This window comes from Oryx dammah, unplaced genomic scaffold (assembly GCF_014754425.2).
Source record: "Oryx dammah isolate SB20612 unplaced genomic scaffold, SCBI_Odam_1.1 HiC_scaffold_2, whole genome shotgun sequence".
Classification (NCBI taxonomy): domain Eukaryota; kingdom Metazoa; phylum Chordata; class Mammalia; order Artiodactyla; family Bovidae; genus Oryx; species Oryx dammah.
This window is the reverse complement of record NW_024070186.1, coordinates 21,266,706-21,280,821: the sequence shown is the minus strand read 5'-3', so window position 1 is coordinate 21,280,821 and position 14,116 is coordinate 21,266,706. Positions and strand designations below refer to the sequence as shown.

The 14,116-nt window shown below is 49.1% G+C and overlaps 1 protein-coding gene across 2 annotated transcripts in view; it reads right to left on the bottom strand.

The window, feature by feature from the left end:
* TMEM108 (transmembrane protein 108) overlaps positions 1 to 14,116 on the bottom strand; it is a 438,465-nt gene that overhangs the window by 11,278 nt on the left and 413,071 nt on the right. For both annotated transcript variants that reach the window (XM_040232757.1, XM_040232758.1), the window contains exon 4: positions 3,516 to 4,943. In XM_040232757.1, the coding sequence (XP_040088691.1) occupies positions 3,516 to 4,943 (1,428 nt within the window). The remainder of the gene's footprint in view (positions 1 to 3,515; positions 4,944 to 14,116) is intronic.

The window sequence follows — 14,116 nt, the reverse complement described above, 5'->3', positions numbered from 1 at the left end:
CTGCCCGGGCAGCCCCAGAAAAGCTGGACCAGGGCCTGGACTACTCAGAAAAGCCAGATGAGAAAATCTATGCATGTACTTTGTTACCAATGCAGATTGCCTGAAATATCTGGCAAACTAGCCAAAGAGGAAACTCTTCTTTGCGGGCTGGAGAGTGTGCTTTAGGATAAATGTAGCCGCTGAGAAGGTCTGACTGTGGGGCCCCTAGACCTGGCCAGGCTATGAGCTTTCAAACAGCACAGCATTTTAAAGCTGGACAAGCATCTTCTTTCTCAGTGCCCCTTTCATCAGGACCTTCACAGGGCCAGTGATGGTCCCATAGGACAGAGGCAGCCAGGCTGGAATCCTGCTGAGTGAGGGGTTGGCCTGAGGATGGTGGAAGTGCAAGACAGACACCAAAGGAAGCAGGGGCTGTGGGTCCCAGGGGAAATCTTCCTTTCTGAAGTAATATGCTCTCGCCCAGCGGCTGAAGGCTCCTGTCAGTGCCAGAAGCATTCTCGTGGTGCAGTTCCAGGCTTGTCCTCACTTCTGTCTTGGCTGATGTTATTACGCATGGTTTAGGCAGCCCATGGGTTTTCTGCTTTGCAGTTAAATTTGATCTAATTTCAAACCCATATATAGTGGAAGGGCTGGAGACATCTTTTTAGACCTGCAAACCCAGGTGGGTGTGGGCTGTGGGAGTGCAGGTAGGGAAAGGGCTCCGGCAGTTGGGTCGGGGAAGCTGTGTCACACACTTCTGGGTCCCTCGTGCTTGAAACAGTGCTTGGCACACTGAGCACTTGGGAGGTGCTGTTGAGTCAAATGGATCGTGCCACCAGGTCTGGGGTGGCTCAGGTGTGACTGGGACCCTGGGCACTTCACTTGGTGACTTACTCCTTACATGTATGGTGTATCTGCTTTGTCTTTTTATTGCTCTAGCTAGTCTGTTTTAAGGATGAATGATTAAAAATAGTAGGAATTCCCTTTGTAAACTAGAGCCTCTAGACACATGGAAAGAATGAAAAATTAGAAAGCTGTCTCTAATGTGGTTACTTCTCAAATATGACCATTATTAATAATTTATTGGCTAATAGTGCTACATTTTCTCATTAGCATTCTTCTGTTTTAAAAGTGGGCAATCACAGCTTTAAGAATATCTGTGTGCACTCATAAGTGACAATAAATCTGCTTAAGGAAAGAATGAAATATGCAACCTGTAAACTTTTCCCGCACTGGGTCCTTGAGCAGACTGGACTTTCCTCAACATGGAAAGTTTGCTTTGCTTATCAACTAGAAGGAGACAGGGAGCTGGGAGAGGCAGCTCCTGGAAGGAATCCAGACTCCAGATTAAAAAGGATGTTGTCAGAATACAATGCCAAGCAGACATCAGGTTAATGTTAAAGGCACACACCTCCTGTGCTGATGTTTGATTGACCCATAACATGAAGACAGGCTGGGAGATCTGGCCGTGTAGCCTCCTCTGAGAAAGTTTCTGGGGCTTCGTTCCCCTTGAGATCAGGCTGAGCCCATGGTGTGACATGAGGACCTGATGCCAGAGCAGGTTTCCTGAATGTGACGGAAGTGTCTGAACAGAGGAACTGCCATGCACGCTCCTCTGCCTCGGCTGGGCACGGGCAGTGCCATGCTTCTTCTGGGAGCAGGCATGAACTGAGGCCACTGGAGGGGTATATAGGGGCAGGACCAGGGCCAGGTGGCCCTGTGAAGAGACTCAAAGGGACAGGGACGACAGCTTGGAAAAGAAAAGCCTGCCCTTGAGAGCGGTTTCCTGTGTCTCAGGGGTTGGTAGATGGACTTGTTTTTTGTGGTTTCAGAGGGCAGAGGTTAGAACCAAAGAGTGTAATTTACAACAGGGAAATTACAAGGCCCCCAGGAGAGCTGGAAACAGCTAACAGGAGAAAGGGGCTAAGTGGGGAGCACAGGGGTTTCTCACCCGTGAAAGGACTGAGGGCACACCTGGATGGTGTCTGTGTGTGGGGTGGGGCCGGGGGAGGGTAGGCACGGTAGGGATTCCTGTGAGGCCATCAGAAGAACTCTTAAGAATTGAGATCAGGTGCAGGGGGGAGACATGAAGGCAGCCCTGGGTCCCAGGTGATTGCATCAGGTTCTTCGTGGAGATGTCAGGGAATAACAGGGCTTTCCCAGTGGCTCAGACAGTAAAGAATCTGCCTGCAATGCAGGAGACCTGGGTTCAATCCTGGGTTGGGAAGATCCCTGGAGAAAGGAAATGGCTACCTACTCCAGTTTTCTTGCCTGGAGAATTCCTTGGACAGAGGAGCCTGGTGAGCTACAGTCCAGGGGGTTGCAAAGAGTCAGACAAGACAGCAACTAACACTTTCACTGCACTGAAAAAGGGAGAAAGAAGCCCCTGCTGCTGCTGCTGCTGTTGCTAAGTTGCTTCAGTTGTGTCCAACTCTGTGCGACCCCATAGACGGAAGCCCACTAGGCTCCTCTGTCCCTGGGATTCTCCAGGCAAGAATATTGGAGTGGGTTGCCATTTCCTTCTCCAATGCATGAAAGTGAAAAGTGAAAGTGAAGTTGCTCAGTCGTGCCTGACTCTTAGCGACCCCATGGACCACAGCCTACCAGGCTCCTCTGTCCACGGGATTCTCCAGGCAAGAGTACTGGAGTGGGTTGCCATTGCTTTCTCTGAAAGAAGCCCCTAGAGTTTTCAATACAGGAGTGATGGTGGGAGTGATGGTGGCAGCAAGGGGGCGCTGGTGGCCCGCTATTGCTGTGGCCTAGGGGAGCCCTTCCCCATGTACTCAGTGGGAGCAAAGGCAATGACAAGGTCCACAAAGTACCACTTCACACCACTCATGGACAAGCAAAATGGGGAGGAGCCACAAAATAGCTAAATTCACATGTAACTTGTAAGCCTCAATTTAGTTATAAGAACTGTTTTTGTCAAGGCTAATAGAACTTCCTGCAAAATCAAAACTTTATCTTTTCTTCTTTCTTGAGGGAAGACAGGAGGAGGAGAAGAGAACAGCAGTAAGGGTGATGGAAGAGAGGTGGGGAGGAAGGCTCCAAGGGCTCTGCTACTTGGAGGCTGTTGGTTTGGAAGCACCAGCTCTCACCTCGTGGGGTGTTGGTGTCACGTGGCGAGAGAAGAGAGCAGGCAGGGTAGTGTCATGACATGAGCCCTTGGCTGGAAGATGGGTGCTCTGAGCTCACATTCTAACCCTGCCTCTATGAGCTCTGGGGTCCTGGGGAAACCATGTCCCCTCCCCAGCCTGGTGTTTCTTTCTGCAAAATGCAGAGTTGGACTTGACTCCCGGCTCCTAGGAGTTGTGCCTTTATGATCAGTGGGCATCGGAGCCATGGCCTGATGAGCTTGGGACCAGGAGTGGGATAACCTGGGATTCTTGTTCTGCTGCCTTCTCTCCTGGGGTTCTGGGAACTCTGCAGCCCACTTGGTGGGGACTGCCCAAGTGTGGGGCAAAGGAATTGTGGGGATGGGCACGTTGCCATGGTGGCGGAGGGCGAGGGGAGAAGGGAGCGTGTGAGGCACTTACAGCAGGAGGAGATGGGCACGCTGATGGCGAGGATCACCCAGGCGATGTCCATCTTGCTCAGGCAGATGGTGGCTCTGTGCTGGGGTTTGTCCCCTTCGGCCACATGGGAAATGTTCCCAGCTGTTCCAGGCTTCCAAGTCCCGGCGGGGACCAAACGGTTGAGGAAGTTTCCTGTGGCTGTGGACACCACTGTGGAGAGGGGACTGGACACCCTGCCCATCATGGTGGGTGTGGGGGTGGCCACAGCTTTCTCCTCGGCTTGGGAAACAGTGCTTTCTGAAGCTCCTGTTGGGTGGGCTGGGACCTGCGGGGCTGAGGATGTTCCCTGAGGAAGCCCCTTGGAAGGGACTGAGATACTGGCATCAAAGGCAGGCTGGATGGGCCCCGTGGAGTCTGTGAAGACCCCAGAGTTGGTAGATGGAGGTCTGCTGGTGCCGGGGGTGACAGTAAGCCAGGAGTCACTGTGGCGGGAGCCGTCCTGCGGGTCACCATGGGGCCGCTGAGAAGGCACTGGCTGTTGACTGGCAGGGGTGCCTGAGGCTGCTGTGGCATCTGGCTCCCCTCCTTGGCTGGTGAAGGTGGAACCACCCCCCTGGTCTGCCCTGCTAAGGCTGGGCTCGTCCTCCACAGGCACTAGGGGGGTGGCGGGTGGTACCCACGAGGTCCTGCTGGGCGCTGAGGTTGCGGCCACTGTCTGGGGCTGTGGAGAGGAGGAGAAACCCCAGAGCGGGTACCTGGGAGTGAAGGTGGAGGGGTCAGGCTCCACAGACCCTGTGAAGTTGCCTTTGTAAATCTGAAAGATTTTCCCCAGGGGCCGCTTCTGCCCCAGATGTGTGGAGCTCTGGTTTCTTCCCCGCTGGCTTTCCTTCCTTCCGGCATGACCACTGGGTGCAGCGGGGCCAGGGCGTGGTGAACTGCCGGCTCCCTTTCGGGAAGAGCCAGGGGGCCTGGGGGGCCTGCGTGTGGTAGCTCTGGAGGGGACTGTGGGGGGACGGCTGGTGGCTTCCCCTGGCTTTGTCAGCAGGATGGTGGGCGCAGTCTCGCCAGGGGAGCGGCCCTCTGAACGGGAGGATGTGGTTGCCACGGCAGCAGGAAGTGGCCCTGTGGACAGGGGGCCTTCAGAATGGGGGGTGGATGTCGTCGCCATGATGGTGGAGATGGTGTTTGTAGGAGGGTGTCCATCTAGATGGGGGGTTGTCGTTGCCCTGGAAGCTGTGGCCCGTGAGGAGGGTCCATCAGGATGAGGGGTCGGTGTCACCACGGAGGCAGGGGTGGCCCCCACCGGGGAGTGTCTGGTAGAACCGAGGGAAGCTGTCACCATGGTGCCTGGGATGGTGCCTGAGGGGGAGACTTGAAGAGATTCCCTGGGAGATGGTTCCTGGGCAGCAAATACCAGTGCTTCAGTCAGAGCCAAGGTCAGGAGGAAGCCTTGAGAGGGAGACAGAGAGCAGAGGTGGAATGCCCGGGAGCAGCTCAGCCCTGCGCCTTCCTTGCCCATGAGCCTGAAACGCCTGGGAACCCAAGGGAAACGGTGGGAGGATCCCTGAGGTCCCCGCTCATCCCACACAGGACCATGGGGACCGGGGGTATCTATCAGGTTGGTCCCACCCAGCACCCCTCCCAGAGAGAACCCAACCACAGGGGAACCAGAGACAACTAAACCAGCCAGGCCTGTCCCTTCCCAAGTGCCTCTGAAATGCCTCCGCCCTCCACCCAAGGGCAGATGCTCAGACGGGCTGGGGGAGGGGCGTGGAGGAAGCCTTGTGGCCCCCGAGTGCCTGCTGGCCTTCTGCACCAGCGAGCCGTCCAAAGTGTGACCACAAGGAAGCCAGCAGCTCTGTGTGAGCCGCCCTGAGTCACTGAGCAGGGCTTGGGTGGGCAGAGCTGACCAGCACCCACGCCTTTTCAGACTCCTCCATTTATGAACTAGATACAGGTACAAATGACAGACCTCTGCTTATTCAGGCCCACCCACCAGAGGTTAAGGATGGTCTACCCTCTCCTTGACCCTGGAGACACAAAAATGAACAGGGTCCGGGGGAGGTCATATAAATCCACAAACAATCCTAAAACAAGGCAGAGACATCTTGGTGCCATTGGCGACCAACAGGCCTTCTGGACAGGATTCAGAGGGTGACCAGATCTGCTGCCTGTAAAACACTTAGCACAGAGCCTGCAAGAGAAGGTGCGGTGCATAAACACCAGCTGGTTGTATGGTTGGTATGTTAACTGCTTGTCCTATGTGCTCATGAGGCTGAACTCTGGAAGACCACTGGTGGTGCCTGGCCTTCCAGAGTAGGAGGAGCCCTTCTGAGCATTGACAGAAAGCTATGGACTTTGCATGATGGTGAGTGTGTGTGCTTTTGTTCACTGAGAAAAATGCACAAGGACAAAAACCTATACATTTAAAAACTCTTCTAAAGATGTGTGGATTTTATTAATCATAACAGCATGTGCCCATCTTTAAAAATAATACCTCAGATCAATGTGATATGCAGGATTTATTTGGATTATAAACGTGAAGACAGGCCACGCTGTACAACCCACGGGCTAGGAAGAGCTGCTTCCTACCACCAGGGATGGCTTGACAGACCTCTATGGTCTGATTCTGACCTGAGACCTCCCCCGTTCACAGAAGCCCCCTGCTCAGTCACTCTCATGCCCTGCCTTCAGCGCTGCTAGCCGCCCAGACCAGCCCAGGTAGAGGTGGGCCTCTGACTGGTCACCCTCTCGGGGCCTCCCTCCCCGACAGATTCCAGCAGGATGAATGGTCAAAGCAGGGGCCCTGGTGGTGATTCTGGGGAACCTGGGGTGGTCAGCAAGGCTGGCAGGGGAAGACAGGGGCTCTTGTGAGTTTCTGGAAACAGGGGGAAGAAACCTCCTGACATGGCTTCAAAGCAAGGTTCAGGGTCACCACGGAGGCCTCCTGCAACTTAGGGGAGGAGATGGGGTGGGTCAGTGCTCCCTCACCCTGCACTAACTTAGTGGGTGGGGGAGGCTGAGGGATGGCAGATGGAGTAGAGCCTATAGCAGTCACATCTCCAGGACCAACAATTCTCCTTAAACGACAGAATTTCTCCACACTTTCATTCATAGTTTAGCCAATACACCAACAGTGTTTTCTCCTTATCTGGGTCAATCCTAAAATCTGGCTCCTGAGCATCACTCTGGCCCTCTCATGCTTGCTTGAACCCTCGATTTAGCCACCTGATGGGGCAGGAAGTTGAGGCTGAGGGAGATTAAGTAACGTGTTCAAAGTCCCTCAGTAGACAAGCGTGTGACACCCAGGCATATCCAAAATGCACAGAGTTCCTGGTCACCCAGCACATACGAGGCAGGAGAAGAGGACAGGAAGTTGCAGCTACAGAAGGAACCACGTGCTCAGGGTTACTGCAGCCCCTCTCTGGCAGTTTAGCACCACAGGGACAATCTATTCCTAGAGCTGGTGGTCGTGACTGCTGAGGTTTTAAGGGACATTCCCTAATAAGCCTCTGTAGGCTCACGAGCACCCTGGTTCAATGTGTTGAATGTGTTGAACACATTCTCCTCAAGGCCATTTATTGACACCCTAGCGCTAGCACCTAGGATGGAACTGTGTGTTAGGGCCTTTGAAGAGCTGATTAAGGCAAAATGAAGCTAATGGGGTAGGTCCTAACCCAATCTGAATGGTGTCCTTACAAGAAAAGGAGCCCAGGACACAGACGTAAAGAATGCTCAGACATAGACAGGCAGTGAGAGGCCAGCTGCCTGCAAGCCAAGAAGAAAGGAGTCAGTACTCCAACCCCGCCGGCACCTAGATCTTTGGGTTCCAGCCTCCAAAACTGTGAGGTGATAACTTTCTGTGGCTTAACCCCCTGGCTGGTGATACCTTGTGTGGCAGACCCAACAGACTGATACCTGTGTCTTACCTTAGAGATTCCTGAAAAATGAGCAGTGGAGACTGGGGCTTGTGTGCAGGGAGTTTATTTTGGGAAGTGGCCCTAGGGGACAGCCGTGGGGGCCTGAGATGAGTGAAACAGGGAAAGTCAATCCTAGGGTAGGTTATGAACTGATCAGGGTGCAACTCAAATCTGCTGGGGGTCTCTGAGGAGCTGAGCACCTCTTGCCAGCAGCTCCTCTTCCCACCACCAGCACTGCTCACCCACCTCCTTGCTGTTCCACGAGGCCCACCTGAGTGAGTCAGCGAGGCTCTGGGCAGGGCCTGTCTGCTCACACCTGTACCCAGCTGGTGGCTGGCACAACAGCTGGAGTTAAAATTAAGGGCCCAGAGGATTCCTAGGGTGGAGCACAGATGTGCTCCAAACAACCTGAGGCCCTTGACCAAGGACAAGGACACTGTTGCCTTCCAGCAGCAGCATCAAGGGCAGCCCAGAGATTTTAGAGAGGCCCCTAGGGACCCCAGGGACAGGCCAGAGGTAGGAGAGGGGTAGCTCGGCCTCCAGGGGGAAGTTCTGCAGCCTCTAGAGGCAGAGGACTTATGCACGTGGTCTTCAAAATACTCACGGAAAGAAATTCCCTTGACTTTCCCACCGTGAACATCCCTGGGGCTAAAATCCTCCCAGGTGGGAAGTATACAACTGACTGGAGTTCTCCTTCCTGCAAGACTTTCAGGGGAAGTAAACATGTGTGCCCTTGCTGCAGCTCTTTCTAGTTGCCAGCATCCCCTGAAGGTATTTTCACTCTAGGAGGACTGTTAGGGCCCTTTTTTCTTCAGACTTGAAAGCTTTGGTACAATGAATGGATACTGCCATCCTGGGTGCACAGAGTTTTCACCTAGAGGATGACATTTAACTGTCACAGTGCACTCGAAACAACTTAGTCCAGTCCCCTCATTTCACAGAAGGGGCAACGGAAGGAGTGAAGTGACTTGTCCAAGAACACAGCTGGTTGGGACACGGCCTGGATTACAGCCATCATTTCAAAGCAAGTTTTCATTTGTATCATAAAACTGCTACAGCACTGCAATGCCCAAATGCCTCCTTCAACATCACTATGGAAATCACCTCTCCTCTTTGGCACAAAAGGTTAAGCACTGAATGCAAAGGCTTACACTGTCACAATTACTACTCAAGGCCTTCAACCCAGGGCTCCCCTAACAGATGCAAATTTCCACTCCAGGCCCTTTGTGCTGGCCTGCTCACTCCCCTCCCCACAATCTGGGGCTACTGCCTCTTTGAATATAATTTGCATAGATTTGCATAATAGACTTTGCCAGCTCTAATTCCAAATATGTAGGCGAGACTATAACTAAAATCCTACTTGATGTGTTTTAAATGTAGAACCGATTTTTAAAGGATGCCAGAATAAGGACAAGTGTAGAGGGTGGGAACCTAAGATTGATGGGTGCTCAGATGCGGCAGGAAGGCCTCCTCCTACCTGCAATTCCAGTGCCTAGTGATCCCAGGACCCAAGGGAAGGAAAGGCCTTCCTCCTTCTATTTGGTTGGCTGCCGACAGCACATATTGGGCATGATATTTGCATCTGGTAAAGGCAAGGAGGGAATTGGTGAATAGAGAAATGACTAATCTGTGCTGAGTGCTTCCTGCATGGCACGTGCCATTTGAAGGGCTAAGCCTGTTCCTGACACATTTAATCTTCATAACAACCTGATGAGGCAGGTAGTATCATTAGCTCCCCATTGCAGCTGACGAAAAGCAGCACAGAGAGGCACAGGAAGCTGCCTCCTTCCACACAGCCTGGGATAGTGAGCTGTGATTTGAACCTGGCAGCCTGGCCCCAGAGTCCACAGGCTCAACCATGTTCACTCACCATTCCGCTCTGCATATTCAAAAGCAATGGTTCAAAATCTTTTGGGAGTTGATTTTCTATTACTGATTGTTTGACTTTTCTTTCCTCCTATTTGTTTCCTTCTAGCTCCATTTCAGGGCTCTGTATTAACATTTAGGTTTTTAACAAGTTAGTCAGTTGACTTTATTTTGCAATTTAGCTTCTGCATCTGATGTTTCAACAACAAAAAAAGAGAATCCATGCTCACCAAGTTTGACCATCATGAAGTCTGTTTTCTACGTGGCATCTTGCCAGGAAACAGGCTCTTCTCATTTCAGGACTATTGTCTTTTCATTGGAAGGGGTGCCAGGGCTCCCTGGTATCTAACTCCTTCACTGACAGATGAGAAGGCTGAGGCCCAGTGAAGTGGAATCCTCGCTCTGGGCCACGTACTATGACGCACCAGCCCACAGGGCTCTCTTCACATTACTGTGGATCTGGTATTCTAGTGCTCTATCCTCTGGACTTCTTTTAAAAACAAAATCCTTTTGTTTTAAAGATCAAAAAGCTTGTCATTCCTAAGAGCATGGTTTCTGTCCATGCTCAGAAATAAATGTGCATCACTGACTTTAGGATGAGCTGGGTGACTGCTCTGAAGAAGTACTCATGCCTGTGACCTTGGGCTTCTTTATGAAAGGCAGATTTTTTTTTTTCATAAAGACAAAAAGGAGTTTGGGGGTGTGTATCTTTGCTGCTACTCCCTTCTCAGGCAGACACTTTTCAAATGTTCCCTATCAAGTCCTGCTGGTGACATGCTTCAGGTCACAGAACTTAAAGCACAGAGGGTTTTGCTTAGTTCTGAGAGACACCTGAGGCCATCACCTGGTGGGTTCCGGAAATGTCTGGGGATCACTGATTCAACAGTTGCACTGATCAGATCCATGACTCCACTGAGAATTATTGCTCAGAGTACAATCTCTAGAACACATGTGAGCAAGAAAACCACATGAGATGGGCCTGGGTGACCCAGACACTCCTATGGCCTCCAGCTAGCATGAATTCACTTCGTGCTGCAACTCTGAAGCTGACAGATCACAGCTTTCTATCAAAAACATGTGTACTCACATGTGAGCACACACACACACACACAAGCTCCTCTCTTGGTAGCAGGAAAAAAGGAAGAATGACAAACGTGAGAACTCCAATCATCTCCATGGTAATAAACAGTTAAGTCATTCATCTGAAGTCAAAACGACCATCATGTAGCAGTGTCAGGATTTAAACACAGATTCTCTTATCCTGGTTGCTTGAGACCCTAGGTACTGAGAAAGTTTTGATCCAGGAAAATGTCCTATGCTTTATGAAGACAGGCAATGATGTAACAATAGTAGGCGCTATGATGATCATAGCTACAAAACAAAAATTTCCCCCCAAGCAGAAACACTTGGCAGCCACACCACCTTTTATCTTCAGCTTTTGCTTCTCTGCTTTAGTCACTCAGTTCATTTGGGACAAGCATTTTCCAACTAGAACTCCTCTTGGGTCTTGAAGCCATTGCTAGAAGCCCCTCCTGTGTGCCTGTAACCACCATTCCTATCCCTGATCCAACCCCCATCTCTCTAAATGGAAATGCCCAGTGTCCTGTTTCAAACACACACTGTCTGAACTCTAAGCTGCCAGAGTGCAGAGTCTGTGTCTGCATCAATGATATTTCCCCATATCTAGCCCAGTACCTTAGCCACAACAAATGTTTGCTGAAGAATAAGAAACTCTCCTAAATATCCAAAATGTAAGAACTCATACAGCTCAATTAGCAAAAAAACTCCAAATAATCCAATTAAAAAAATGCTTGGAGGGTCTGAATAGATGTTTTTCCAAAGAAGACATTCAGATGGCCAACAGGTAAGTGAAAAGGCACTCAGTATCACTAATCATCAGAGAAACGCAAATAAAAATCACAATAAAAAAACAAATGAAATATCTCTTCAAACCCGTTAGAATGACTATAATCAAAAGGATAAGAGATAACAAGTGTTGTGAGGATGCGGAAAAAAGGGAATCTTTGTGCATTGTTGGTGGGAATGGAAACTGGTTAGAGCCAACATGGGAAATAGGATGGAGTTTTCTCAAAATATTAAAAGAGAACTAATATATTATCTAGCAATTCCACTTCTGAGTACATGTCTGAAGGGAACAAAAATCACTATCTTGAAGAGATATTTGCATCTCCAAGTTCACTGCAGCATTATGTAAATAGCCAAGACATGGAAACAACCACAGTGTCCACTAATGGATGAATGGATAAAGGAAGTGTGGTATTACACACACACACACACACACACACAGACAGATTACTCAGCCACAAAAAGAAGTAAATGCTGCTATTTGCAACAACATGGATGGACCTTGAGGGCATTACACTAACCGAAACCAGCCAGACAGAGAAAGACCAGTACCATATGATCTCACTTATGTGTGGAATCAAAAATAAAAATCAGGGCTTCCCTGGTGGCTCAGTGGTAAAGAATCTGCCTGCCAATGCAGGTGACCCAGGTTTGGTCCCTGGTCCAGGAAAATCCCATATGCAGCTAAGCCTGTGTGCTACAACTGTTGAGCCTATGCTCTAGAGCCTGGGAACCATAATTACTGAGCCCACGCTCCGCAACTACTGAGGCCCATGCATCACAACTAGAGAGTAGCCCCTGCTCACCACAAACTAGGGAAAAGCCTGTACAGCAATGCAGACCCAGCACAGCCAAAAATAAATAACTAAATACAATTATAATAAAATAAAAATCAAACTCACAGAAATACAGAACACATTGGTGGTTACCATTGGTGGGGAACAGAGCACAGGGGAAATGGGGGAAGGTAGGCAAAATTCCAGTTATAACAATTTTGGATATAATGTATAGCATATTATCTATAGTTCATAATCCCTGGAGAGGGAATGGCTACTCACTCCAGTATTCTTTCCTGGAAAATCTCACAGACAGAGGAGGCTGGTGGGCTACAGTACTTATTGTACATTTGCAACTTGTTAAGAGAGTAAATCTTAAATATTCAGTACAGTTCAGTCACTCAGCCGTGTCCGACTCTTTATGACCCCGTGGACTGCAGCATGCCAGGCTTCCTGTTCATCACCAACTTCCAGAGATTGCTCAAACTCATGTCCATTGCATCAGTGATGCCATTCAACCATCTCATCCTCTGTTGTCCCCTTCTCCTCATGCCTTCAATCTTTCCCAGCATCATGGTCTTTCCCAATGAGTCAGTTCTTTGCATTAGTTGGCCAAAGTATTGGAGTTTCAGCTTCAGCATCAGTCCTTCCAATGAATATTCAGGACTTACTTCTTTTAGGATTGACTGGTTGGATCTCCATGCAGTCCAAGGGACTCTCATGAGTCTTCTTCAACACCACAGTTCAAAAGCATCAATTCTTCGGCCCTCAGCTTTCTTTATAGTCCAATTCTCACATCCATACATGACTATGGGAAAAACCATAGCTTTGACTAGATGGAACTTTGTTGATAAAGTAATGTCTCTACTTTTTAATATGCTGTCTAGGTTGGATACAGCTTTTCTTCCAAGGAGCAAGCATCTTTTAATTTCATTGCTGCAGTAACCATCTGCAGTGATTTTGGAGTCCAAAACAATGAAGTCTTTCACTGTTTCCATTGTTTCACCATCTATTTGCCATGAAGTAATGGAACTGGATGCCATGATCTTAGTTTTCTGAATGTTGAGCTTTAAGCCAGCTTTTTCACTCTTGTTTTTCACTTTTATCAAGAGGCTCCTTAGTTCTTCTTCGCTTTCTGCCATAAGGTTGGTGTCATCTGCATATCTGAGGTTATTGATATTTCTCCCGGCAATCTTGATTCCAGCTTGTGCTTCATCCAACCTGGCATTTCACATGATGTACTCTGCATAGAGGTTAAATAAGCAGGGTGACAATATACAGCCTCAATGTACTCCTTTCCCGATTTGGAACGAGTCTGTTGTTCCATGTCCGGTTCTAACTGCTGCTTCTTGACCTGCCTACAGATTTCTCAGGAGGCAGGTCAGGTGGTCTGGTATTCCGATCTCTTTAAGAATTTTCCAGTTTGTTGTGACACACACAGTCAAAAACTTTGTTGTAGTCAATAAAGCGAAAGAAGATTTTTTCTGGAACTTTCTTGCTTTTTCGATGATCCAAGATGTTGGCAATTTGATGTCTGGTACCTCTGCCTTTTCTAAATCCAGCTTTAACATCTGGAATTTCTTGGTTCAGTTGAAGGTATTGTTGAAGCCTGGCTTGGAGAACTTTGAGCATTTTTCTTTGCTAGCATGTGAGATGAGTGCAATTGTGTGGTAGTTTGTACATTCTTTGGCATTGCCTTTCTTTGGGATTGGAATGAAAACTAACTTTTTCCAGTCCTGTTGCCACTGCTGAGTTTTCCAAATTTGCTGGCATATTGAGTGCACTTTCAGAGTATCTTCTTTTAGGATTTGAAATAACTCAACTGGAATTCTATCACCTCCACTAGCTTTGTTTATAGTGATGTTTCATAAAGCATACTTCATTTCACATTCCAGGATGTCTGGCTCTAGGTGAGTGATCATACCATCGTGGTTATCTGGGTCATGAAAATCTTTTTTTGTATAGTTCTTCTATATATTCTTGCCACCTCTTCTTAATATCTTCTGCTTCTGTTAGGTCCATACCATTTCTGTCCTTTATTGTGCCCATCTTTGCATGAAATATTCCCTTGGTATCTGTAATTTTCTTGAAGAGATCTCTAGTGTTTCCCATTCTATTATTTTCCTCTATTTCTTTGCATTGATCACTGAGGAAGGCTTTCTTTTCCTTTTTGCTATTATTTGGAACTCTGAAT